At 37.7% G+C, this 25,158-nt stretch overlaps 3 protein-coding genes and 1 non-coding gene across 6 annotated transcripts in view; 2 read left to right on the top strand and 2 right to left on the bottom strand.

The window, feature by feature from the left end:
- dctn1a (dynactin 1a) overlaps positions 1–1,502 on the top strand; it is a 32,472-nt gene extending 30,970 nt beyond the window's left edge. For all 3 annotated transcript variants that reach the window (XM_065261907.2, XM_065261906.1, XM_065261904.2), the window contains 2 exons: positions 3–92; positions 180–1,502. In XM_065261907.2, the coding sequence (XP_065117979.1) occupies positions 3–92; positions 180–320 (231 nt within the window). In that variant the 3' untranslated portion in view covers positions 321–1,502. The remainder of the gene's footprint in view (positions 1–2; positions 93–179) is intronic.
- Positions 1,503–1,743: 241 nt separating this feature from the next.
- On the bottom strand, positions 1,744–6,450 carry epdl1 (ependymin-like 1). The gene is made up of 6 exons (XM_065261909.2): positions 6,244–6,450; positions 5,978–6,012; positions 2,923–3,057; positions 2,624–2,810; positions 2,214–2,301; positions 1,744–2,127 (listed from the first exon to the last, which is right to left on the bottom strand). Exons 1-6 carry the CDS (start codon positions 6,317–6,319, stop codon positions 2,013–2,015), a joined length of 636 nt encoding a protein of 211 aa, XP_065117981.1. The 5' UTR covers positions 6,320–6,450; the 3' UTR covers positions 1,744–2,012.
- A 1,544-nt stretch (positions 6,451–7,994) lies between these two features.
- alpk1 (alpha-kinase 1) lies at positions 7,995–17,933 on the bottom strand. The gene is made up of 14 exons (XM_065261908.1): positions 17,728–17,933; positions 17,351–17,451; positions 16,873–17,027; positions 16,180–16,378; positions 16,039–16,098; positions 15,873–15,959; positions 15,714–15,790; positions 14,422–14,517; positions 14,231–14,335; positions 10,556–12,101; positions 10,341–10,488; positions 10,097–10,259; positions 9,701–9,887; positions 7,995–8,567 (listed from the first exon to the last, which is right to left on the bottom strand). Exons 2-14 carry the CDS (start codon positions 17,448–17,450, stop codon positions 8,371–8,373), a joined length of 3,120 nt encoding a protein of 1,039 aa, XP_065117980.1. The 5' UTR covers position 17,451; positions 17,728–17,933; the 3' UTR covers positions 7,995–8,370.
- A 242-nt stretch (positions 17,934–18,175) lies between these two features.
- trnar-ucu (transfer RNA arginine (anticodon UCU)) lies at positions 18,176–18,266 on the top strand. The gene is given in 2 exon segments: positions 18,176–18,212; positions 18,231–18,266. It is a non-coding gene; the product is annotated as a tRNA-Arg (tRNA).
- Positions 18,267–25,158: the final 6,892 nt, after the last annotated feature.

Here is a 25,158-nt window from a genome sequence, read left to right as displayed (position 1 = left end):
AGGCTGAAGTGTCGCAGCACGTCGTCTCTCAGCAGCCTGGCGCTCGTGTGCCGTCTGATTTCGCCTCGTTCCCGGCCACTTCTTTCCTCAAGGTCTGATGCCCAAACTCACAAACATCTCTGTGAAGCTTCACGATGGCGCAGCGTCTCAATAATCGCTCGTGTGTTTCTCTCTTTCAGGCCAAAGACGAGCAGAGGAGCGGCGGCTCCGTGCTGGTCGGGAGAGTGGCGATTCCCTGTTCCCGCGGTAACGAGCAGAGACACTGCCTCGTCCTATCACAGCAGCAGCTGCAGCACGTGCACCGCCTCCTTATGACGTAAACGCTCGCTCATCACAGAGCCAATCAGATGCTCACTTCCACAATTCCACAGTTTCACTCAGGAAACAGATCAGATCTTTTACTGCCAAAGACAACGTGTTTAGTTCAGAGCTGCTTGTCTTTTCATAATCTAAAGACTTCTTGCTAATTCTCATCTGTCAGACAGGAGTCAATATGATCAGATTTCTCACAGTAAAACCACACAAGTGTTTAGAGGATTAAGAGTATGAATGACGTCTCTATTAAATAAGATATCCAGCGTACGGGTTTGGATGAAGTGAGGGGGTAAACAACAACCAAAACATCCTAAACTCTTCCTTTAAAATGATCACACCTGAGGATTAATTCAGCACTTGGTTAAATCTGAACGAACGCTTAAAATACTTTTACAAATATTTCTGCTCTTGTGTTTAGTTTGACACTAATCATATACAAATCTTTTGTTCTTGAGGCAGCAACATTTCTTCATTCTTATGCAATTTCTTAAAAATAAACATTTGATTTGGTGAAAGAGCTCAACTTAAGATGGTTTTGGCTTTTAGGCAGGTTAAATGTGCTTGCTTTAGGGAAATATTTAGAAATCAGTTTAGCTGTTAAGAATTAAACAATCATCTTCATCAATAATTCATTTACTGTATTAAAATCAAAACCCATCAAGACATCCTTAACTATTAACAACATGACTTAAAGTTTCTTTATAAACATTGCAAAAAAATAACTTTCTTACTTAGTATTTTTGTTTTGTTTTCAGTACAAATATTTAAAAATTCAAAAATCAAGATGCATTTTCCTGATGAGCAAAATGACCTAAGAAAATAGTCTATTTTTAGAATAAAAAAATACAATTTAAGTGAATTTGTGCATAAGACAAGCAAACAACAAATCTTGAACTTTTTCCTTCAACACCTAATTCAAGAAAAAATCTTATTCCATTAGCAAATACTTTTGCTTGTTTTAAGCACAGATGCACTTAAATTTAATCTTAAAACTAGACTTTTTTTTCTTAGGCCATAATGCTCATTAGAATTAAAATGCCAGCTTTTTTTATATTTGTACTGAAAACAAGACAAAAATATGAAGTAAGAAGTCATTTTTTGCAGTGGACTTAAACATTTATTGAGGCTGTTTGTTTCAGAGTTTTTCATGTCAGATTACAGCACAAATAAACTGTTTTCAGTCAGTATTTAACACTTCCTTCTTTCTTAATGCTTTATGATATTCACTGTTTATCACTCTTAGATGATCTGTGTTTGACTGATGTGGATCATAAGGAGTTCATTATTAGCAGCTCCTGAAATAGTCTCATCATTTAAGGATTTAAAAAGTTTCTGAATGATGCAAGCAAGCAATAAAGAGGGAGACAATGAATTTGTGTGTGTGAATCGTGAGATTTAGATGTTATAGAAAAACAAACAATTCTCATCCAAATTGTTGAAAGTTTTTATTCTCTTTATAAAAAAGATTTTTATAGTTGTTCAGCTGTAGCTGCAGAATAATTTCTCCATAAACGCTCGAATCAAAAGAGACTTGCATTATCATTTAGTAAAACTAAAACATGTTCACGTCTGTGAACTCTAAATCAGAAAGAGAAGTAGTTTGATGATTTAAATTTGATAACAGGTTAATAAAACACATTCACATTACTAGAAGTGTTACAGTATGGAGGTTAAAAATGATATGTTTTTTGTTTTCTTTAGAAAAAGGCACTAAAGAAATTGAGTTTTTCTTCTTCTGTTTGTATGCCAGTGCAGAAGGACGGAGGGTTTAAATCGTCAGGGTCCTCGATCCCGGTTACTGCGTTAAAATAGCTGCAAAAAAAATCAGTTTGACATAATTACTGGGAAGTGTGTTTATTTATCATTCATCACAACCACATACATTAATCCTGTCTCACCTGGTGACCACCCAGCCCGTCTCTGCTGTATAGTATAACATCGAGACAGGGATGCAGCCGAATTCTGTGACAGTGGCCAGATATTTACCTGCAGAAATAATAAAGGACTTCATTTACACAATGAGTCCACCAGTGGGTTACAGACGACCGAACCTCCCGTCATTATAAACTTTACGCCATCTACATTATGAACATTTAAAGATAAAGACAGGGTAGATGATTTTGTCCAGAAACATTTTTTGTTATACTGGCTGAAATTGGTCTAAATATATTTATCTCTCTTCTGTGGAAGGCGTAAGACCATAAAATGCTTTGGGGTCCTGATTGAAAATAAGCTGGTTGTCTTGATACTCAACAAACTTTAGACAATCTGTGTAGTATGTGTTGAAGTAAAAGTCACGTGACTTAACCTTGAGTCTCAGGTACGACTCCTGTCCAGGTGTTGACAAGCAGACCTTCACCTGGTCCAGAGGAACCTCCCAAAACTACCTGTGACATCAGAGAGGCGTTACGAGGAATCTCTGATGGGTGAAAGGTCGTGTTGAGGAGATTCTTCTGACAGGTCTTGTTCCTGTAACTGATGGTGTAAACCACACCCTAATGAAACACATGAAGAAAAAACAAAAAGAAATTCTGGTTTAGGAACACGTGGCCGTCAGTAAGCAGTTCATGATTGTGCTTCAGTTCCTCTGTGTGAGTGCGACTTTACCTCCCGAAAGAGGAACAACATGTTCAGATGAAATGATTTGTCGTCATATTTTCCAAATTCCCACAAACGAATGCGCTGCCCAAACGCATCATAGCGATATTTGGCAACAGCCCAGTTCTGACCTTCTTTAGCACTCTTGAGAGAGAAGAGAGAGAAAGAGAGAGGAACAAGGTTCAGTGTGGAAGCTCTTCATTTCTTTCCTCCATCTGGGTTTCAAAATAATCTTTAATAAGGAGACCACTGCAGGGACCTCATTTATAAAATGCTGCATAGAAAGCATCCTAAATTTGATCTTGTGATCATTTCTCAAAAATGCGAAGTTCATAGAATGAACCCCTTCATTTCAGATGTGAAATCTATAAATCTTTAAACGATGCCCAAATAATGTCATCGACATACATAAGAGCGCCTGTCAAATGTTTGTTCCCAGAAGGTTATTTTCCAAGGTTTGTTTTTGGTTAGCCAGGAAAGTTTTCTTTACAAAAGCAGAACGTTAATTTAAGGTTAGTTTAACATTAGAATAAAGTTATTTTAACATTAAGAGGACGTTAAACTAGCTTTGTTTTTCTATTTAGAAGAATCATTTTCTAATTCTTGTCAATATTATGCAAATGTTTTTTGATTGTGAACGATCATAATATTGAGATGCTTGTGAAATACTTTAATAATTTTACTTTAATAAAATTCTTACGTTACACGTCAAACCAAATAATTGTAAATTTTCAAATTAAATAGGCTTTATGCCCAGCTGCACTACGTCCTGAACTTCAGCCAGAAGCAGTGCAGCTGGGCATAAAGCCTATTTAATTTGAAAATGTACATAGATTGAGATATATTATTATTTATTCAAACAGACTTACTAAATAAAAAACACAGAGGACGTTCTGTACAGACGGTTTCATCGGACGCACGTGCGCTGACGCGATACACGTCTGGATCCGAACTTTACTTCCGGTTTCGTTTGTTTAATGGTCTGACTAGTTGCTAAAGCTAAACTGATCTCTTGAACAAATGCCTCGTCGAAAATAAAAAATGTTTTGGTGTCCTAGGTAATCTATGTGTTTTTTTTTTTTTTTTTGCTTATATAAATAAACTACGCTAAGAATAACAACAAAGTTCTTTAAACGTAGTTTACCGGAAGTTACGTGCGGACCATGACAGCCGCTTGTTTATGTTGTTACTACTGAAACCGTCTATAGCATTTTTTAGGTTATTTTAAAAATAACCACCCTGCAACGTTATTTTATGGTTGCAAAAATAAAACTTAAAAAGAACGTTCCCAGGACGTTATTAATTGGTTCTGGAAAGAACGGTTTATTTTCCAAAAACCTGCAGCAGCCAATCAAGCAAAAGTGCGTCCTGATCAGACCCTTACGTGACGTTTTATAAATATGGCAGAATATCCTGAAACAGATGACTTCAGGAAGTGTACGGACACTCGTTATTTATGCTTCAGTGATTTCTGTGTCGACGCTGACTCAGTGACGTCACGCAGGTCAGGTGTTTATTTTCGAGCACTTATATCACAGTGGATCTGTTTTAAACATTGTTGTTCAAATAAAACTATCTGTGGAGAAACCGGTAAGGACTTTTCATTATAGGGAATGTGGAGTTGACGTCACGCCGTGTGGCATTATGAGTAATCCGCCATATTTGCAGGATCGCCTCCTATCCCGCTGTATTTGAGTTAGTGTGTTGGAGGTTGTTTTTGTATTTTCTGTCGAGATTTTAATAAACTTGGATATGTTTAGTCAGTACTGCTCGATCAAGAACTGCCACAGCAGGTCACACGATCGTTCAGGGAGGAAACTGAACAACGGAATACGTTTTTTCAGCTTTTATTTGGGGGAGCCGGTGGAGGAGCTGACGAAAAGACGCCGGATCGCGTGGTTTGCCTGCCGCAATCAGGAGAAAAAACTTTTACTTTTCAAAAAAATCCCTGCATCAGCTATAGAGTGTGTTTGCTGCATTTTCAGTCATTCAGTAATTTGTGATTAATAAAAGCAGAACCACTTAAATTGTCTTGTTTTTATGCTAACACTGTCAAACTAACTTGTAAATGTAAATTATGTAACGTTATTCATTCATTTCTGATCAACATAACCACAAGAGTTATAAAAATAAATCTTTAGACAATTTTGACGATTATAACAAATATTTTTTATTAAATGCAACTGCTCAAACCCACTGCTTGTGACTCTTTGAAATAACATAACGTTAGCTGAATATTTAGCATTTTGTTTGTTTTAATAACTTGGCCAAGAACAGAAGAGCCATCTTATATACATGTGTTGATTCATTGCACAGAATAAAACGGATATTTTTTTATAGATTCATTAAGATACGTATACATTGTAAGTAAATGGCATATTTCTTTTAGCTGGTTTGCCAACCGTCATAAAACTCCGAAAGAAGAATGTCATCTTACTATGAGCTTGAAGGGATTTATAGCTCTTAAACTCCTGCAAAGTGTATGCACTCAATCCAAAAACAAGGTAATAATAACAGATATGTGAGCGGAGGTAGTGCGTCTGGATCCGTAATCCAGTCATGGGCTGCTAAATCAAATGGATCTGTTGTTTATTTGTCCAAATAAAGTTTTTTGGCAGTAGCACTTAGTTTCTCCCGATAGGGTCCCTTCTCTTTTTCTTTCAAACTCCTAAATTTCTTCGGTTCTTCTTCAAGTTTACCTAGTTTTAGCTTAACACACCCACAATTAAATGGCATAGCGGTCGGCGGTGCCTCTAAACATGGCGCCCACGTCCCATAATGCAACACTGCGGTGACGTACATTAACAATCCCTATATGAGCACTTGCGATTAAACATTGTTTTACTACAGTTAAAAAACGTGGTTACTGTAGTAAAACCATGGTAAACACAAAATAATCATGGTTTAAAAAAAACATAGTTAAACCATGGTTAATGTAGTAAAACCACAGTTTTGCTGATAGTAATCAATATACAAAAAAACATGGTTACTACACTTTCACAAGAATAAAACCATGGTCAATTTCCTGATTTATTAATGTTAATATCAGTAAAAATAAACTCACCACAGACAGACTTCCAGAGAGCAGAGGTGGAGAACCTGAGAGTTATTAAAAACAAACCTTTAAACTCATTTACAACCCCTCACAGTCCGAGGTTCAAAACTGTGGACTCGTCTCTATTTAAAATAACCATTTTCTAAAGCAAACGTGTTGTGAATGATCATAACATTGAGATGCTACATGAAAAAAATTGAATATATTGCTTCACACCACTGAGGTGAGCTAAATAAGTTTAAATCTAAGTTAGATTCTTCTTTATTCAGACTTACGGCATGGATGAGGTTTATGTCCTGAACAGATCCCCGTCACAAACATTAAAAGACCAAAGTAAAGCAATGAATTCATGTTGTCCTGTGATCGCGAGCTTCAGACAAGTTTAACGGATCGATGTGTTTCTGTCAGTAACTTACACCACACTCTACACATAAACACTTAGTGATGGTCGCTTTCGAAGAACTGCTTCATGAGGCTTCGAAACACTTACGAATCTTTTGTTTCGAATCAATTGGTTCGGAGCTTGTTTCAAACTGGCCAGTCACGTGAATTTAGCAAACGAGGCTTCATTACGTCATGACTGTTTCGAAAATCCGATTAATCACCACTAGACAAGAGTTGATCACAAAAGACTAGTATAACCACTAATAACACTACCATTTGTCTGAATATTGTTTATAGACAGATTTAATGACAAAAATGTGCAAAAAAAAGGGGGGTGCAAAAAAAATGGAAAAAAGGGGAGTGCCCCGAATAAAGCTAAAAACGAATCATATACTTTTAATTATGTCTTAGGTTAAATATAAAAAAAAAATATTTTAATAAAAATCTTGCTATCATTTTGTCATTCAAAAAAGTGTAAAATGTTTGGCTAGATCACTACCAGCAGGTGTCGCCAGCGTGCGTGGTGTTTCGAACGCTTAGATAAACTGAATCAATTTTCAAAGCAATTGGTTCAATTGATTCGAAGCTTCGAAAAAGCTTTGTTTCTCCCATCACTAATGAACACTTCCCTGTTTATCATCTTATCGTGACGTCACTTACCTGCTCATCGGTGTCCAACAGATTTCAGATCCGTCTGACTCTAAACCAAATTTCTCTCATTTAAAAATGAGCTTAAGAAATATTGTACTATGCTAAAGAATTGTAAAAGTAAAAAAATCACAGAGCTTATAAGATTACAAGCAAATATGACATTGCTAGTTAAATGACACCCTTTTCTCATTTTTTGTTTGTTTATTTTATTTATTTATTATTAACTCTTTTTTTGTTGATTGTGTAATATTTGTATACTTTTGTTTAATTGCAATCCTTCTCATTGTAGGCTACTGTTGTATTATGGCAAAAAAAAGAAGAAAAGATTTCAGATCCTACTGTAGAGTTAATAAAGCCGAAGTAAAAATGCGTTTTCGACACACGCGGCGCTGCAAGAACTGACAGGCGGATGACATCAAAGTACTCGTGACACAAATATCAACTACTGTATTTTCTGTACATCTAAAACACTTAACATATAAATGAGTGATTCTACAGATCAAATAAATGAATTTTTATTAGTTTTACAACACAAGTCTTTAAGATGTATTTAAAACACTACCAGGTCACTAATAAAGAGGTCAATGATAATGTCTAGGTAATAATCTAATAATGATCCTCCCTCACTACCACAGAGATAAATAGAGAGAGAGAGAGAGAGAGAGATTCTGATGGAAATGTGGAATGAAGTTATTCTGGTTTCAGTCATAAGACACAACAGTGAGTGATGTCACAGTCCCATGACCGTGTTAAAGAACTGCGGCCAGTTGCATTTAAACATAGTCAGTAAATTAAGACTATGAGACTAGTCTGACCAACTAGCAATTAGTAAGGGCTAATCAGTCTTACTTTTCAGATTGAAATGAGATCAGTCAAAATGTTTATTTATGATCACAAAAAAAGTGATGACTAACTTGTAAGACTAGTCTAAATGGTTTATGCAACCAACCACTGATGAGAAGTGAAATGAGATCTGAAGGTGACACAACTATTTCACATAATGAAACTCAAATTTATTCAATCCATAAGTTTCTGTGCTCAGATGTCACAAATTCATTAACTGACAGCACTTTCACACCATAGGATTACATTCACGGTCAAATTAACCGACAGGGTTTAGATTAATCCAGGGCTGGGCCTTTGTTAATATTAGTTATATATTTAAGTAGTTTTTACTAACAAACCTTACAAAAAACATTACTGGTGTGCATCTTGAGACAAAACAATGACACAGATATATGTTAAGATACACCAGTGTTAAGATATGTCAGTGCAAACATGTATTTTAGTCTAGGACTAGACTTGATCCCCGTCTAGTAAACCGGCCCTATATATTATATTATAAATATAATATTATTATTAGTCTTTTATAGAAGTAATTTCTGTGTGTCAATTATCTTGAGTCCAGCCGCGTGACAGATCTCATTACATTCATCTCCATGTTGATATTTGAGAAAGTTGTTGATTCCAGTCTGTCTGAAGTTGCTTGACCTCGGCTTTCTGAGGGAGTGAATCTGGGGATCTGTCAGATAGGTCAAACCTTTACCGTTGCTCGTGACCCATCCTGATCAGAAAACATAGAGGAAGATACTAACTATTAGAATGAGCTTTTTAATTTTATCTCAAGTGTCAACAAAATATCCTCAAGCATGAAGGAATGAATACTGTATCATCACTGTACTGTCAATGCATCGTCACTGTCATGTCACTGCATCTTCACTGACCCATCACTGCATCTTCACTGACCCATCACTGCATCTTCACTGTCCCAACACTGTATCACCACTGTCCCACTACTGCATTTTCACTGTCCCGGTACACATCACTGCATCGTCACTGTCCCACTACCCATCACTGCATCATCGCTGTCCCACTACAGTACATTGTAACTGTCCCACCACTGCATTGTCACTGTCGCACTACAGCAGATCACTGCATCATCACTGTTCCACTACCCATCACTGCATTTTCACTGTCCCACCACTGTATCGCCACTGTCCCATCAATGATTTGTCACGGTTCCACTGTCCCACTACCCATCACTGCATCATCACTGTCCCACTACAGCACATCACTGCATCGTCACTGTTCCACTATCCATCACTGCATCTTCACTGTCCCACTACAGTACATTGTAACTGTCCCACCACTGCATTGTCACTGTCGCACTACAGCAGATCACTGCATCATCACTGTTCAACTACCCATCACTGTATCGTCACTGTCCCATCAATGATTTGTCACTGTTCCACTGTCCCACTACCCATCACTGCATCGTCACTGTCCCACTTCAGCACAGCACTGCATCGTCACTGTTCCACTACCCATTACTGCTTCGTCATTGTCCCACTACCAATCACTGCATCGTCACTGTCCCACTTCCAATCACTACATCGTCACTGTCCCATCACCCAGTCACTGCATTGTCATTGACAGTACAAGGACAATACAGTAACGGTACAATGTATCATCACTGTATCAAAGCAAACAGAAAGATGAATTTGTGTAACAGTGACGATATTTAATTGTGGACTGTATTTGAAAATGATCATGTGATCATGTGTAATATGTTTGTATATATATACTCCACCTACAACATAATCTGAATAAATAATATTTATTTAACAACTAAAGTGATTTGAGAAAAACATCTCATATATATTAGTCAAGACAATTCTCTTGTAACAAATCTCTCACCTTGAAGATCCACCACAACCTCCTCACAGTTGGAGAACTCGTAGGTAAAATGACCAAAAGCGACGCCAAACTTTGTCGCCTCGTGCTCAGTTTTTGTACGTTTTGTGTTGTTTGTAAGCTTTATGAAATCTCCAGACATGTACGGCTCTGCAGACAAACACGTTTTAATACGATCCTTCTCCAGAACCTGAAACAAACAAACGCATAAAACACATTAAAGTTGACATCTTTAGTTGAGGATCTAAAGCTACTAAAAGTCTCCTCTGTCAAAAACACCAGGCCCTAATATCTCATGATGAGAGAGTATGCGGGACCTTTTACAGCTATCGGGTGCCTTGCGTTCTTACTTTTAATTATTGGCCGTAGAAAAACAAACAATCATTTCTTAATTCATACCAGCAGCACTTCTGAGGGGATGAAGAAGATCTGAGTCGTGACGTTATTGTCGTAGAGACGTTTATTGAACTCATTCACGTAGTGCTGTGCGGTCATCTGACGCTCCACATCATCGAGGTGGGCATGAAGTCCCTTCTCCTGCAGATACTCCTTACCCACATATCTGACGATTACAGAAAGAGATTCTGCTTAAACAGGTTTCACGGAAGATCACAATAAAAAAAAGTTTCAGGTCAGGTGTTACCTGCTCAGCAGTTGCTCCTGGTGGAGATATTGCACATCCACGGCTCGTCTCTGTGTGCCACAGTCACCGGTCATCTCTCCGATAAAAACGCTGCTTTTAAAGCCCATCCACACATCCGAAGCCTTCGAGTATTTCAACACGACGGCATCTGCGGGAAAAAAAGGAGTGAGTTTTCAGAACAAACATCACGGCGAGGACGTGTTAACAGCACTCACCGTATGAACGGTTTAGCTGTCTGCTGTCCAGCGCTTTCATCGGTTCGTTTGGCAGCCTCTCGATTAAGCAACTATGACAAACTCCAGCAAACAGACACCTGTAGTCACGCTCTGTCAGCACATCGCTTCCCATCATGCAGTTCTTGAAACATCTGTGGCATGACTCTGCGTTATCTTCTGAAGAGGAGGAGACGTCGACGGTCTCTTGATGCTTGTCAAGGACAGACAGATCCTCAAATCCCAGCTCTTCAAACGGATCGCTCTCAGTGGTGGACAGAGTCGGGGTCTGAAGCGCTCGATCGGTCTTCTCCTTCCTCTGTTTTAATTCAGAACCCTGGTTTACAGGACTCATGGACAATTTCTCCCAAGAGGAGCGTGATCCAAAGCTGCCGCCCAGCGAATAGGATGACATGCTCCCATCTCCACTCCTGACCTTTGCCTCATGATCGTTTATTGAAAGGGAAGCGACGCCGCAGTCAAACTGTGAGGAGTCCAGTATGTCTTCTATGGTTTCGATGTTGCTTTGTGTTTGGACTGGTATATGTTCATACGATGAGTCTAAACTACTGCTAAAAGATACTGAAGGTTTTGCTTTCAGACTTTTCTTACCAATATCTCCAGCGACCGGTGGCTCACCGTCTTCAGTCATGCAGAGCTCCTGCGTCGGTTGCTTTTGACTGCTTTGCAGTTTGGGCATCGAAGGAGCGACATGGCTTTGATTTCTCGCCTGACCTCCAGAAGATCCATGGCTGCTTTGTTCATCATCACAAATCTCAGTAAGACAACTCGGGTCAACCAGAACAAAAGAGGATCCGCTGCTAGATGAATTCTGTCTGGAGGAAAATGTGCCGCTGGACTTTTTTCTCAAACTTTGCTCAATGAATCTACCCATGACCTCCTCACGTGGGCTGGAAGTCTTCAGGTCGCTGGGATGTTCGGGGCGTGCAGTGATCTCGGAGCGTTCTGCTTCTGTGTCTATCTGAAATGCTGTGATACAGCTGTGAGTCGAGTTACGATCTCCTGTTCTTACCCTCCTAGCATTGATCTCGAAAGTCTCACACACCGATCTGTGGTGCTTTCTAAAACTGTCAATCAACTTTGTGAAATCGGCAAGTGTGAACCGCATAGGCCCAAACTCCACAGAACGATAGCTGTCGGGGATGAAGGAGCGTGGATCTGAATTACTGAAGGGTTTTACGTTTAGTAATGACTTAATCTGTTGTATCTTAACCATGATCTCTGTACACAGAGCGATATCTGCTGTAGTGGAGTACTCGGATAATAAAGTCATGCCTTCCTGACACGCTTTCATCGCTGTGGTGACTTTCTCAGACGGGCCTGTCATCCATCGGTGTGTTGTGGCTAAACAGTAGGACGCTTTGAGTAAAGTGTGTAACTCCAGTTTACTTGTGACGACGTTTCCCGTTGTATTCGCCAGCAGTCCGATCTCAAAAGCTTCTTTAGCTAAAGCAAGATAAAGGTGCTGCTCCTCAGCTGAACATTTGTCAGAGAAACTGTAGGACAGCAAACAAGTTCCTTGGGCGACCTGGAATGAGAAACCAAATGAAAAACGTAAATCGTTTGAGAGTCAACAGTGAAGATCATTCGTTGCTACAACAAAGTATTAAGATGTGGAGCGGAGGCAAAAACACAGAATTATCAGTGTTGAGTATGTGGAAACCCAGAGCTGTACAACATCTTTTTACTTTTATAGAAACAGAAATAAAAAGGATCTTGCTAAGAAGAAAGTGAGTGAGGAGGTGGGACAATCTGGTAAGTTGTTAAAAATGCTATTTACTTAATTTGGGCTATCTATATATCCATCCATCCATCTATCCATCCATCCATCTATCCATCCATCCATACATACATACATATAGAGTACTTGCTAGCTAAAGCCGCCAAATTGAGCATATTCATATCTGATATTCACATGTGAATGACACGAATTTCATGCGCAAATGAAGCAAGTTAACTCAAAATGTTCAAGCGTCTAACTACGTGTGAATAGCGCGATTTAGTAACTTTATTCACATTTGGTGTGTACGTACAGTGCTGCATTTTCTTACCCTTCAAATTCACACTGCCAATTGAAAATACAGCCAATAAAAAAACAGTCATTTTGGCAAAAATTCCATATATTGTAAAAAGTTTTCTCGCTCGCATGAGGTGGTTTTTCAGGCAATTCAGAAAAGGGTATTTGGGTCAATGATGTGACGTTAATTTTTAGTACTTTAGTACTTTTTATGAAAATATAAATATATATAAATATTTTTTACATGCATGTTTACATCATTTGTCAAAGATCATTTAAAAACAGAGCTGTTTTCAGCATATGTCAGAACAAATATTACAAAAACGCATTAAAATTTACATTTAGAAATAACTAATAAAATTATATTTTTAAATGTTTTTATGATTACGCTTACATGCCATCAGGGTGGATAAAATATTTAATATTTATCCTTCTTTGGCGCAATTAGCAGTTACACCATTTGACATTTTCAGGTCCATGCAGTCTTAACCTTTCATAAAAATGGTGCAAATGTAATTTTTTAATAAAAAAAATACTTACCTAATTTTTTAATTATTGTAAATTAAAATATATACACTATGTGCTTTGAAACTGCTGCATTCTTTTTAAAACAAGCTTTTTGAATTTCTCCTCTTGCCAAAACGTTTGTCACCCGTTTCGCAAAACTGTAATGGAAACACTTTATTCACATTTCACCTGACGCAAGTAAGTCACAAAGGGCATTAATGTTTGGATTAGATGTCTAATTTGATGTAAAATAATGGCTAGTGCAGTGGATGCGATATTTGTAAACCTTACAACATCAGTCGATGTGATGACTTATTGCAAGAAGACAACTATGCTTCAGTTGCATATCATCAGTTTGTAGAAACGTCGTCATTTCAGAAAAGTTTTTTTATCGACAGATAGAAAATATCACATAGGTTTTGCACAAATCTGTAATGAAAACACAAAACACCTTTTTAACGATGTCTCTCTCTCCTTAATCTCTACGTGCACTGTCTTCTACTATCTGAACGTTAAAACTTTTTATTACTGGCACTTCTGGTGTTTATTGCTTTCTTAAGATGAATGGCTTGTTTTATTCCTCAACGGTAAGTCACTTTGGATAAAAGTAGAGCTACAACAACTAATCAATAAAATCGAGTTTTGTGTGTGACGTCACATGCTCCCGCACATTTCAGACACGCATTAATACAGCGTTTTTAAAGTAAGGGGGAAAACTAGATTTTTTTATTACTGTTACAATGCATGTACATCACTTTCATATCATAATGGCTTATTTATCTTGTAAATGGTTTATTGATATTTTGACATATAAAGATTTTTAACAATTTACAAGCTGCACTTACCTTTCTTTTATTTAAGGCTTAAAATATCAACATCAAAAAGATTATACATTATACACACTTCTACACTTGAATACAATAATTTACTGCCTTATTTAGCTATCAATGTAAATGTAATTATAATACGTCTGCTGTATCGGGCCTATACATTTGAATACAGGACATGTGTTTTAATAAAGACTATTATAAATCTGTTGCCTGAATTCACAAAGTCAGAACGATGCTTACATTAAATAAATTAAAACGAAGCACAAATCTGACTTTCAAAATTCTGAAAGAGTAAAAACTCACCACATTGGTCAGGACATACAGAGACCCATACTGACTGTACACAACAGCCATTTTAGCCAACCGCGCTGCAGACAGCAGACGATTACGATTTTCTCCCAATAAACTCTGAATCAAGACGAGAGAAAGAAAGAGAGATCTCAGAACAAATACCTCCACAAAAACAAGACTGAATGCGTTTCAGATCATCTTACAAAGTCAATATGAGTCATTTTCTGAAGCGCATCAAAGTCGTTGTCATTCATAGAGATGAGTATGTGTGCGAGAATGCCGAGAGACGTCCCGATGCCCTGATCACAAAATAAAAAAAGGTTCATGATGCAGATTGAGTAATCAATTACACATTTGGCATACGCAAGGTGTACACTTTTTTTAAATCAGCATTTCCAGTCTTCCCAATGCTTTTCCATTGAGCTATATGAGAGTACTCAGCTAGTTGACTGTGGGTGGTCGTGGACCTCCTATAACCATTGAGGAAAATATAAATTAGGGGGTCCCCTGGTTTTATTAAAATCCTACATGAATTTAAAATTCTCATGCTGTGTTGCAAAAAATTACTCTCTTACTTAATATTTTTGTCTTTTTTTCAGTACAAATATTGCATTTTTGAATCAATATGGATTTTTTTGATGAGCAAAATGACATAAGAAAATAAATCTAGTTTATAGACAAAAAAATAACATTTAAAAGACTTAAAACAAGCAAAATCTGCCAATGGGATAAGAAAAAATCTTGAAATAAGTTTACTTTTTTTTTAAACACATAATTCCAAAAAAAGGAAGAAATTTTTTTCTTACCCCATTGGCTTTTTTTGCTTGTTTTTAAGCACAAATTCACTTAAATTGTATATTTTGGGTGTAAAAACTAGACTTATTTTCTTATGTCATTTTGTACATCAAGAAAATTGATCCTGACTTAAGAATTAAAAAAAAAAAATTCTGATAACAAGACAAAAATACTAAGAAAGAAAGTCATTTTTTGCAGTGTGCGCTGCCACAAAGCGATACGGTCCATTATTTGTGCCAATTTAACAATAAACTCATCCAAAATAATTCTGTCTGAAATAAATTCTCTCAAGTTTTGTGGAGGAATTGACAGACAGAGTAAATGTCTCTATGTGTGGATTATTTTCACCTGGTTGACGGTAAAAATGGTTAGTTATTATGATCTTTAGTTTTTATCTTTAGTAATCTTTAGGGTTAGAAGCTTTTAAAAAAAATCTTCTCAAACTTTTATTTTACAATAATTTGAGATGTAAAAATGATTAGGGTTTGAGTTAAGGCTAATTTGGTGTTTCTTTAATTAAAACATTGATCCAGGACTAACAAAAAATGTTAATGTAGAATCACATCTTACTTTATGAAATCATGGCAACCCTACAATGATGGGGGGGGGGTTTAGCTAGGGGACCCCTGTAATCTTTGACATAAATTAAACACAGCATGTTTCATTCAGTTAAGACAGAAAACATAACCAGACTCCAGACCTTTTTGTCAGGTTGGGGAAGAGCATAAAACCCGACCAGAGACGCCCAGATCAATTCAAACGCATCAATCCACAGACCTGCAATAAGAAAAACATATTTAAAAGCGAATGAAACCACCTCTTCAGTATAACGAAATCATCTCTGTTTATACGGTCTCACCTAACTTCTGTAGCACCTGTCCTCTCACCTGCAGACTCACGGCCTGCACCAGCGTCTGGTCACTGATCTTCTCATACGTCCATGAGCCTGAATCAAAAGTTACCCAGCGGCAGTCAGAAACATCAGGAGCACCAGGGGTCAAATAGTTGTTAAGTATAAGCATTACCTGTTAAACCATTGTTATTTATCAGGCTGCTGAGGATGAACTCTGCTTTCTGCAGTTTACCTACATCAAAACCAAGAAATGAATAATGGTCCAATTCAAGATTTATGAATCCAACGAGTCCGTATAGAGAGATGAGCTCACCGACGTTCAGATAAACACGAGCTTGTCTGATGATGATCTGAGGGGCGATGGGGATCTCTGGATAACGTTTGTGCAACGCTTTAGCAATCTTCAGAAGCACATGAGAGCTGTCCATCCAATAGAGAAGACGATCCACCAAGAAGACCACTGCCACGGCCCACTTCGGCTCATCGGCTACAATGCTGTCTCTGAGAAACCGCTGTAGTTACACCACAATAAAGAAGACATATCATGAACTTCTGACTGTTTTTCATGATTAAGTACTATATTTGGGTCCCCGGTGCTTCTATCAACCTAGAAAATGTGATAAAGATCAACCCAGTAACTTAGTTTTGGTAAACCATTCTCTGCAAGTATGTGAAAAAATAGAATAGAATTGAAATTTGGCTCCCCTTGTGATGTCAGAAGGGGATCTTTTATAATAATACCACCCCTTAATCTGCACTCTCCAACCACGACACTCACATTTAGTACAGAGATCCGCTCATTTGCATTTAAAGGACAAACCTAGAAACGGCACATTTTTGTTCACACCTACAAAGTGTCAAGTTTAACATGTTATAATAAATTATCTGTGGGGTATTTTGAGCTTAAACTTCACATACGCACATCTTAAAAAAGTCTTGTGAAATGTCCCCTTTAAAATCCCAAACACAAGATCATTCTGCTCATAAACAACAGCTGGATTATTACCAGTAACTGAGGTAAATGTCGTCCGATGAGGTCAGATGAGTTGATTTTGTCCTCGGACGTCACAGATTGTTTGTACTGCCATTTCTCTTCTACGAAGGGCCACTTCCTGTCCGCAGCTTCCTGTAAGAGCGTGCTTAGATCATCTGGAAAGAACCCTGAGAATGAAAGGTCAAAATAGTGTCTAAAGAAAACTGATTAACAATGCACGTCCATTGTACCCCAAAACTATTTTTTTTTTGTCATTTAAACTTCAAAATGTCATTCAAATGTCTCAATAGACAAATGATCATGTTTACATTTGGGTCCTGTGGTCGCTGTGGATAAAAGCATCTGCTAAATGTTTAAAGGGATCATTTAATGAAGTAAATACATTGCATTACACCAAATACTGTTCTTTTTAGCAACGTCATATGATCCCTTTAAATGTAAATAAAATCTTAAATTGTGGCGCCCTCTGCTGCACTGCCTGCGTCATTACCGCTTTGCTGCGGGAGCGCGCACCCTGCTTCGTCTGGTCCGCTTAGTGCGCGTCGATGACATTCTTGCAGTAACAGCGACACCTGCTGCTGGTCACTCATACTGCACATGTAAAAATAAACAGGCCATTTAGACATGTTTGTACACGTATCTCTCACAAATTATATACTGCTGTATTATTCCAGGTAAAAAACTATGAAATATAAGGCAAAGGCGAGAGACTTTAATGTCCCTTTAACCTCCACGCACAACAGAGCACTTACAAACATTTACCGTGATGAATACCATACAGTTCACACTTTACATTACATTTAATGTTACGTAAAATATAATCAATATATGAGCAATAACAGTAAAGGAGTGTCAAACTGTCTCTACCTTAATATGAATCTCAATGTAGTCACAATGAAAGTTAAACACAGCGAAGAGTCAGTCGATCCGCCATTCCTCTTTTAGCGCTAGTGCTATTATTAACTGTGTAAATGTCCCTTAACCTTGTTTGTAGTTAAAAATCAATGTGTTTAAAGAAGTTTGAGAAGTTGATGTCTCGTTTTATTTTCGCTTCCGTGTGACGTCACTTACGTCAGAACGTCTCAGCCAATCGCTACATCGCGTAACTCACTCGTTGCATAAAAATTAAAACCAAAAAATATAAAACACCACAAACTGACGGCGCGGATAAAGGTTACCACGTTGATGATGTTTTTGGTATTTAAAAAAAACCTATAAAAACTACAGTATAACGAAATAATTACACATTCTGGTAATACGAGTTTCCGTGTGAATGTAATGTAATATAGTGTAATGTTCGTGAAGATCAACAGGTGGCTCCGTGGCGCAATGGATAGCGCATTGGACTTCTAGGCATATCTAGCGATGTGATTCAAAGGTTGTGGGTTCGAGTCCCACCGGAGTCGCGTTTTTCTTTTCTCTTGCTTTTTATTTAAACTACAACAAACACGACATATTTGTTATACATTTAATCAGGATTTACTTACAAGTATTCTGGCACTATCCAATTATTTATATGTTACTAAATAACACACTGTCTCCCTGGATAAAAATAAGGTCACCACACAAGATGAATTAAAATAGAAATGTTATGCTTGCTTCAAACTAAATTACATGAAAAAACATTAAGAAGAGGAAAATGATTAAATATATAGAATAGATAAAGAATAGTGTACATAGCATGATTGTTTATGTGATTGTCCTCAATAAAACTGTAACCTACTGAAACGGTACACATGCATCACTGAGACTATATGAGACATTTCATTAATATGATAGATGACACGCAGACATGGGAATGGTCCTTAAACAGAAGAGAAAAAAATAAAGTAAAACTGTAGTGTAACATACATACAGAATTAGCAATGATAACATGTTATCTAAATTAGTATCACACACTGAAAAAAGTGAAATATTAAGTCTTTCAACTAAGATGCATTTTATTGAAAATGATATTTGACAGAATTTACAAAAATAAATGTCACAGGGGGCTATGGGGGCTTAAGCCCCTTATGTTTTGTCAAAAGCCCCTGATCTTTTGAGGATTGAAAACTTTATTTTATTATATATTTTCCTAGAACACAAATTCCAGTTGTTTGAAGTAGATCAGCGTGTGACTTATTCAGTTTGAAGTAGCTTTGAAGCTCTTGTGTTGTTTTTATCTGTTCAGGCCTGCAGGTGGCACTGTTGACAACACACAGTCATGAACGTCATTTTCATCAGGTAGACTAATAATAATAAAACAACTTATTTCACTTAAAAGCTTAACAACTTGTCTTAGTTTACCATGTCAATTTATATGTATGTAAATATGTATAACATATGAATGCACCTATGGTATTTAAAGTAATGCTGTTGAAAATGTTATGAGCTGAAATTTTTCCAGGTTGAAAAGTCAGTCAGGCAACAGAATATAGAGAAAAAACTGGATTAAAAAACAAGAAGATACTTATAAAGCACCATAAAATGAACGAGAAATACCGCAAGAAAACCGAACAGACAGAAATGATGAACTGTGAGTGAACAGTTAACAATGAGCAACTACAACTCCCATGAGCACAGCTCAACCTTTGAGTTATTTACCACAAATAAAACCCTCTGAATGTTCTGGATGATGAATTATGTCATTCTCATTAAACATGCAGGGATTGACATAAACCATTTCCAGTTATTAGCCACTCAGTATTTTCACTGGCCACAATCAATTTTATATGATTGGAGTAGAGTTTGACATGCTAAAATTACTTGATTAATTTATTTGCATTTAATATGCATTCTGCATTGTACTGGTTTGCAAACGTCCTAAACATTAAAACCCTCTATATAACCTTGTAAAATATTAAATACAGTAGTATACATTCTGAAAATCCTACAGTGACACAGAGGATCTTGCTTTATTCTAGATCATTTACATTTGCACCTTTGTAATGTTATACAAATGTTAAAAAACAGGACTGATGCTAGTTAAACCATCAAATATGTAGAAAATGTAAAAAAAGTAATTTATTTATATTTCAAGGGTTTTTAAAGGACAATTCTCATTTTAAAAATCAAGCAAAGCTGGCTAATAGAATCAGATTCAGAATCAGTTTTTTATTTGGCCAAGTATACTTACATATACAAGGAATTTCTTTCCGGTAGATTGTAAATACTCCCTATACTTTAACATTTAAACGTATAATACAATAGACAGAAGAACACCCAATATACATGACAATAACGATAAGACAAACTGTACAAAATAGACAACAATATACATATAGGCACATGTCAACCTATTAACATAATATACAAATGAGATATACAAATATACAGTAGTATGTATGTAATGAGTGCAAGATGTATATAGAATTATAAGTATGCACTGTGGTGAATGGACATAGAGTGGCTGACGCCACTTAACTGCAGTTCAGTACAGTTATGGCAGAGGGAAAGAAGCTGTTCTTATGTCTGGTTGTTTTGGTGCGCAGTGTTCTGTAGCGCCTGCCAGAAGGGAGGAGGTTAAAGAGGGTGTATGCGGGGTGCGTGCAGTCTTTGATGATGTTCTCTGCCCGCTTCCTGGAGTGAGGGCAGGGAGACACCAATGATTTTTTCAGCTGTCCTAATTACGCGTTGTAATCTGTGTTGTGGCTGCCCCGAACCAAACGGTGATGGATGTGCAGAGGATGGATTCAACTGCAGCAGTGTAGAAGATGGCCAGCAGTTCTTGTGGTAGGCCACACTTCCGCAACTGTCGTAGAAAGTACATCCTTTGCTGAGCCTTTTTAAGGATGACGTTGGTGTTGGACTCCCACTTCAGATCCTGGGAGATGATGGAGCCCAGGAACTTAAAGGACAAGTTCGGTATTTTAGACTTAAAGCCCTGTTTTCAGATTGTTTATGGTCAAATAGAATGGTTTTGACTGAAATTTCGACATTTTCGGCTGCCCTGAGAATTTTCGCTTGTTTGTGTTTCAGCTCAGACCTCTACAATGGCTTTATAGGTGCACTGGAACAATCCTTCCTAAAATGCATTAAACTTTCGTTTACAAAGACGAGAAACTCACCGAGTGGTCAGGGGTGTTCACTGATATGCTCACACAAAAATCGCGTTAAAAGATGCTTTCCAACAGCTGTTTTAGCATTCGTTGTTAACTTGTAGACCTATTTCCCCAAACGCCTCACACCCGTACATTCTTCCGCTTAGAGCTTGAATAATAAACACTCCAGCCCAGGAGATGGCGCTAATCCGCCTTTGCCAATTGCAAGAATAGAAACAAAGTTCCCGGCGCGGAGTAATACCGTACCTCACAGGACGTCTAATACAGTCAATGGAGTTGGTAAAAACTACGATAAAACCTGTTGGAATGCGTCTTTTGGAGCGATTTTTGTGTGAGCATACCAGTGAACACCCCTGACCACTCGGTGAGTTTCACGTCTTTGTAAACGAAAGTTTAATGCATTTTAGGAAGGATTGTTCCAGTGCACCTATAAAGCCATTGTAGAGGTCTGAGCTGAAACACAAACAAGCGAAAATTCTCAGGGCAGCCGAAAATGTCGAAATTTCAGTCAAAACCATTCTATTTCACCATAAACAATCTGAAAACAGGGCTTTAAGTCTAAAATACCGAACTTGTCCTTTAAATGAGTCCACATTTGTCACTGGACTGTTGGATATTGTGAGGGGGGATAGCGCTGTGGGGTGCCTCCTAAAGTCCACCACCATCTCCACAGTCTTCACAGTGTTTAGCTCTAGGTTGTGTTGACTGCACCAGAGCACCAACTCACCAACCTCTTGGCGATATGCGGTTTCATCACCATCCTGGATGAGCCCAATGATAGTGGTGTCATCTGCAAATTTTATAAGTTTGACAGTTGGGTCTATAGAGGTACAGTTGTAGACATGTGATCAAATGCGTTCAAATAAATTTCACAAGCATGTGCAAAAATACACGTGATCCCATGTAAAATGTGTGTTTTTGGGTCATTTTTATGTTAATTCCCATGTCGTATATATATATATATATATATATATATGGTGAGAAGTTTTCTACATCTGATCCCATTGGTTGTTGGGCATGTCAAATTCAAATGGCTTTTCTGTAATGGCACATAGATTATATATGCAAAAATAACCATTTATTTTCCCAGCGCTGGCTAGTAATTTGTATAATGGCGATAAATGCTACACAAATAAACTTTTACTTTTATGTAAAAGCTCATGGAAATCTGTAAATACATGATCTGACTTCCGACAGTACCTCTCTCTTCATTTACATGAACTCTTATGTGATTTATATCAAGGGCAGTGGAGGCCAGTGGCTTCTTTTTCAAAGGCGCACGATCCGAAGCTTGTCAAAACATGCATTTAGCTCGTCATGTTTGTGACATGTCATGATAAAATATGCGTTCAGTGCGTCATGTGAACTTATGTGCATCAAGTGTCTTGTCAAAATAAATGTCTGCTGCAGGGTTTATGATAAAAGAGATGCTCATGTTTGCAGAAACTCACTTAATCTCATGTGTAATTAGAGTTTAGTGTTAAATTACTGAGTATTTTGAGTGTGAGCGACTCTTTTATCATAAACCCTTTCAATGTGTGTGCAGCAGGCACTTATTTTGACATGACGAGCAAAAGTATGTGAACCCCTAAGAATAAACTGGTTTTCTACAGTGATTGGGCAAAAAAACGTGATTTGATCCTCATTAAGGTCACAACAAACACAATTTGCATAAGCTGACAATACACAAATAATTCTAGAAAACATCTAGATTAAACATTCACAATGCTGGAGGAACCCATAGATCAATTACTTTAATGAAGCTGTGTTAGAAGCTGTTAAACTGGAGTCCAATGATAAAATGAGTTTTCAGGTGTGGTTTATTTCTACTTTAATTTGATAAAAAGACACTCAAACATTTTAAGATTGCTGTCCTTAATAAGCATCAGCTCTTATGAACCGTGCCTCTCTAAAGATATCAAATCAAGAGTTGTTGCACTCCATAAGGCTGAAAAGGTATACAAAACAATCTCAAAATGTTTAGACATCAATCAGTCGACAGTTAGACAAATTGTCTATAAATGGAGACAGTTACTATAGCTACCCTTCCTAGAAGTGGGCCCTCAGCCAAGATGACTCCTAAGGCACAACGCAAAATACCCATGAAGTGAAGAAGAACCCACGAGTAACAGCTAAAGGCTTGAAGGCATAATTGTAACTGGCACATAAGTCTACCATACGTAAGTCTTTGAACAGGCACGGTGTCTATGGCAGAACACCACAGAGGAAGCCATTGCCCTCTCGAAAAACATTGCTGAGAGAGTTTTCAAAAGAGCCCCTTGGCAAATCCCAGTGCTATTGGGAAGATATTGGATGGACTGATGAAACAAAAGTGGAATTGTTCTAGAAGAATACTACTGTATGGAGCAAAAAGGGCACAGCTTACCAACATCAAAACATCATCCCAACAGTGAAGTATGGTGGAGGGAACATTATGATTTGGGAATGCTTTGTTGCCTCAGGGCCTTGACCTCTTGCCATCATTGAGGGAAAAAGAATTCCCAAGTTTAACAAAAGTATCCTACAGGATAATGTCAGGGTGGCTGTCCACCACCTGAGGCTCAGTAGAAGTTGGTTGATGCAGCAGGACAATGACCTTAAGCATTGAAGTAAATCCACCACAGATTGGCTTAAGGGAAAACAAAATGTGCCATTTGGAGTGGCCTAGTCAAAGCCCAGACCTTAACCTTGTAGAGATGCTATGAAATGACCTCAAGAGGGCGGTTCACATCAGACATCCTACTGAGTTGGAGTGGTTTTTCTATTCCTATGATGTGCAGGTCTGATTCAGAACAACTGAAGTCATTGAGTACGTTTACATGCACATAATAAGCGGATAACTATCAAAAATCTGCTTATTATAGAAAACTGTTTTCATGCGTTTACATGCAAATCAAGAAACCGGCTATACAGACAACTGCGTTTACATGGGACTTGGAGAATTATCAGATTTCTCACAGGCAGTAACGTCACCGCCTATAGTACATAGTAGTCGATCAAAAAGCCAACTGCATATCTGTCTTAAGCTGTACAGTTGTATCTCTTCTCAGGTCTTCAGAACCTGTAAATGTAACATGAGCTTCTATTTTAACAGTTTCTCTGCCAACTGCTTTAGTCCAGCGGAGACTTTTATGCGTTACTTTGCGCTTACTTCCGCGTGTGACGTTTATCTTTCATACTCGGAGACATGCGCACGTGGACAAAACCGTGAGAAAGCTGGTTAAGGTGTTTACATGCCACGCGAAATCGGCGTAATGAGCAAAAAACGACCTGTGCCGATCGTTTTTTGCTTACGCCGTTTATGGGCTTCCCCCGATAAAGGAAAACCGTTTTACACGTTTACATGACCCCACACGTTATCAGTTTATTGAGCATAATCGGCGTAAGACTGTGCATGTAAACGCACTCATTGCTGCCAAAGGAGTTTCAACAAGCTATTAAATCCAAGGGTTAACTTACATTTTCCTCCAGCACTGTGAATGTTTAATGAAATAATTATTTGTGTGTTGTCAGCTTCTGCACATTGTGTACGTCTATTTTTGTGACCTAGATGAGGATCAGATCACATTTTACGGCAAATCACTGTAGAAAACCATTTCATTCCTAAGGGTTCACATACTTTTTCCTGCCACTGTATTTTGACATGACAAGCAACACACATGACACACCAAAAATATATTATGAACTCACACCCCTCAGAAGAGAAGTCACCGGCCCCATTGATTAAGGGTCTTATGTCACAACTCTGTGTTCTGGAAACATGTATCATGCAAGTCAGTTTAAGGTGAGGTCAACTTGTTTGTTTTGTCCAGTGGTCTCCTGTTACAAATATTTCCATAATGTCAGCCAGTTAAAAATGAGTACAATTAACATTCAAAAACCTTCTGTTTTGATCAAGAAGTGGAGTTTTGATCATGAAGTTGATCTATACATTCTGACCACAGTGGACAAAACCTCGGAGATGTTAAATCTGTGACATTTCTGATGATTTCTGTCATTTTTACAATCATCCATTTTATTTTCTGAAATAGTATTTGAATAAAGAGGCTCACATTGCCAGTAATGTAAATCAGTCTCGGTGTCTTACATATCAGAGAGGAAAGGTTTTGCCTAAAATGTGATACCTGTCCAAATCTTCATGCCAAGTTAAAAGAGTCGAAACAGTGCAGAACACAGCTAGCGATCATCTGGACCGATCTCAAGCTTCAGCTGGGTTTGTGGTTGCAGGTAAAATATAATCTTAGATTTTTACTTCAAA

The sequence above is a fragment of the Paramisgurnus dabryanus genome, chromosome 2 (genome assembly GCF_030506205.2).
Source record: "Paramisgurnus dabryanus chromosome 2, PD_genome_1.1, whole genome shotgun sequence".
NCBI lineage: Eukaryota > Metazoa > Chordata > Actinopteri > Cypriniformes > Cobitidae > Paramisgurnus > Paramisgurnus dabryanus.
Note: the sequence above shows the minus strand (reverse complement) of the source record. Positions and strands in the feature narration are given on the sequence as shown.

Bases quoted from the DNA above. Each gene is read 5' to 3' on its own strand.
- alpk1 (XM_065261908.1), bottom strand. From the start codon at position 17,450: ATGAGTGACCAGCAGCAGGTGTCGCTGTTACTGCAAGAATGTCATCGA. The intron at 17,028-17,350 runs GTAATGACGCAG...TTTCATTCTCAG, and splicing joins CGCGCTCCCGCAGCAAAGCG to GGTTCTTTCCAGATGATCTA. The intron at 16,379-16,872 runs GTAATAATCCAG...GTGTAACTACAG, and splicing joins GACATTTACCTCAGTTACTG to CGGTTTCTCAGAGACAGCAT.
- epdl1 (XM_065261909.2), bottom strand. From the start codon at position 6,319: ATGAATTCATTGCTTTACTTTGGTCTTTTAATGTTTGTGACGGGGATC. The intron at 3,058-5,977 runs GTGAGTTTATTT...TTCTCTCTCAAG, and splicing joins TCTCTGGAAGTCTGTCTGTG to AGTGCTAAAGAAGGTCAGAA. The intron at 2,302-2,623 runs GTTAAGTCACGT...TTATTTCTGCAG, and splicing joins AGTCGTACCTGAGACTCAAG to GTAAATATCTGGCCACTGTC.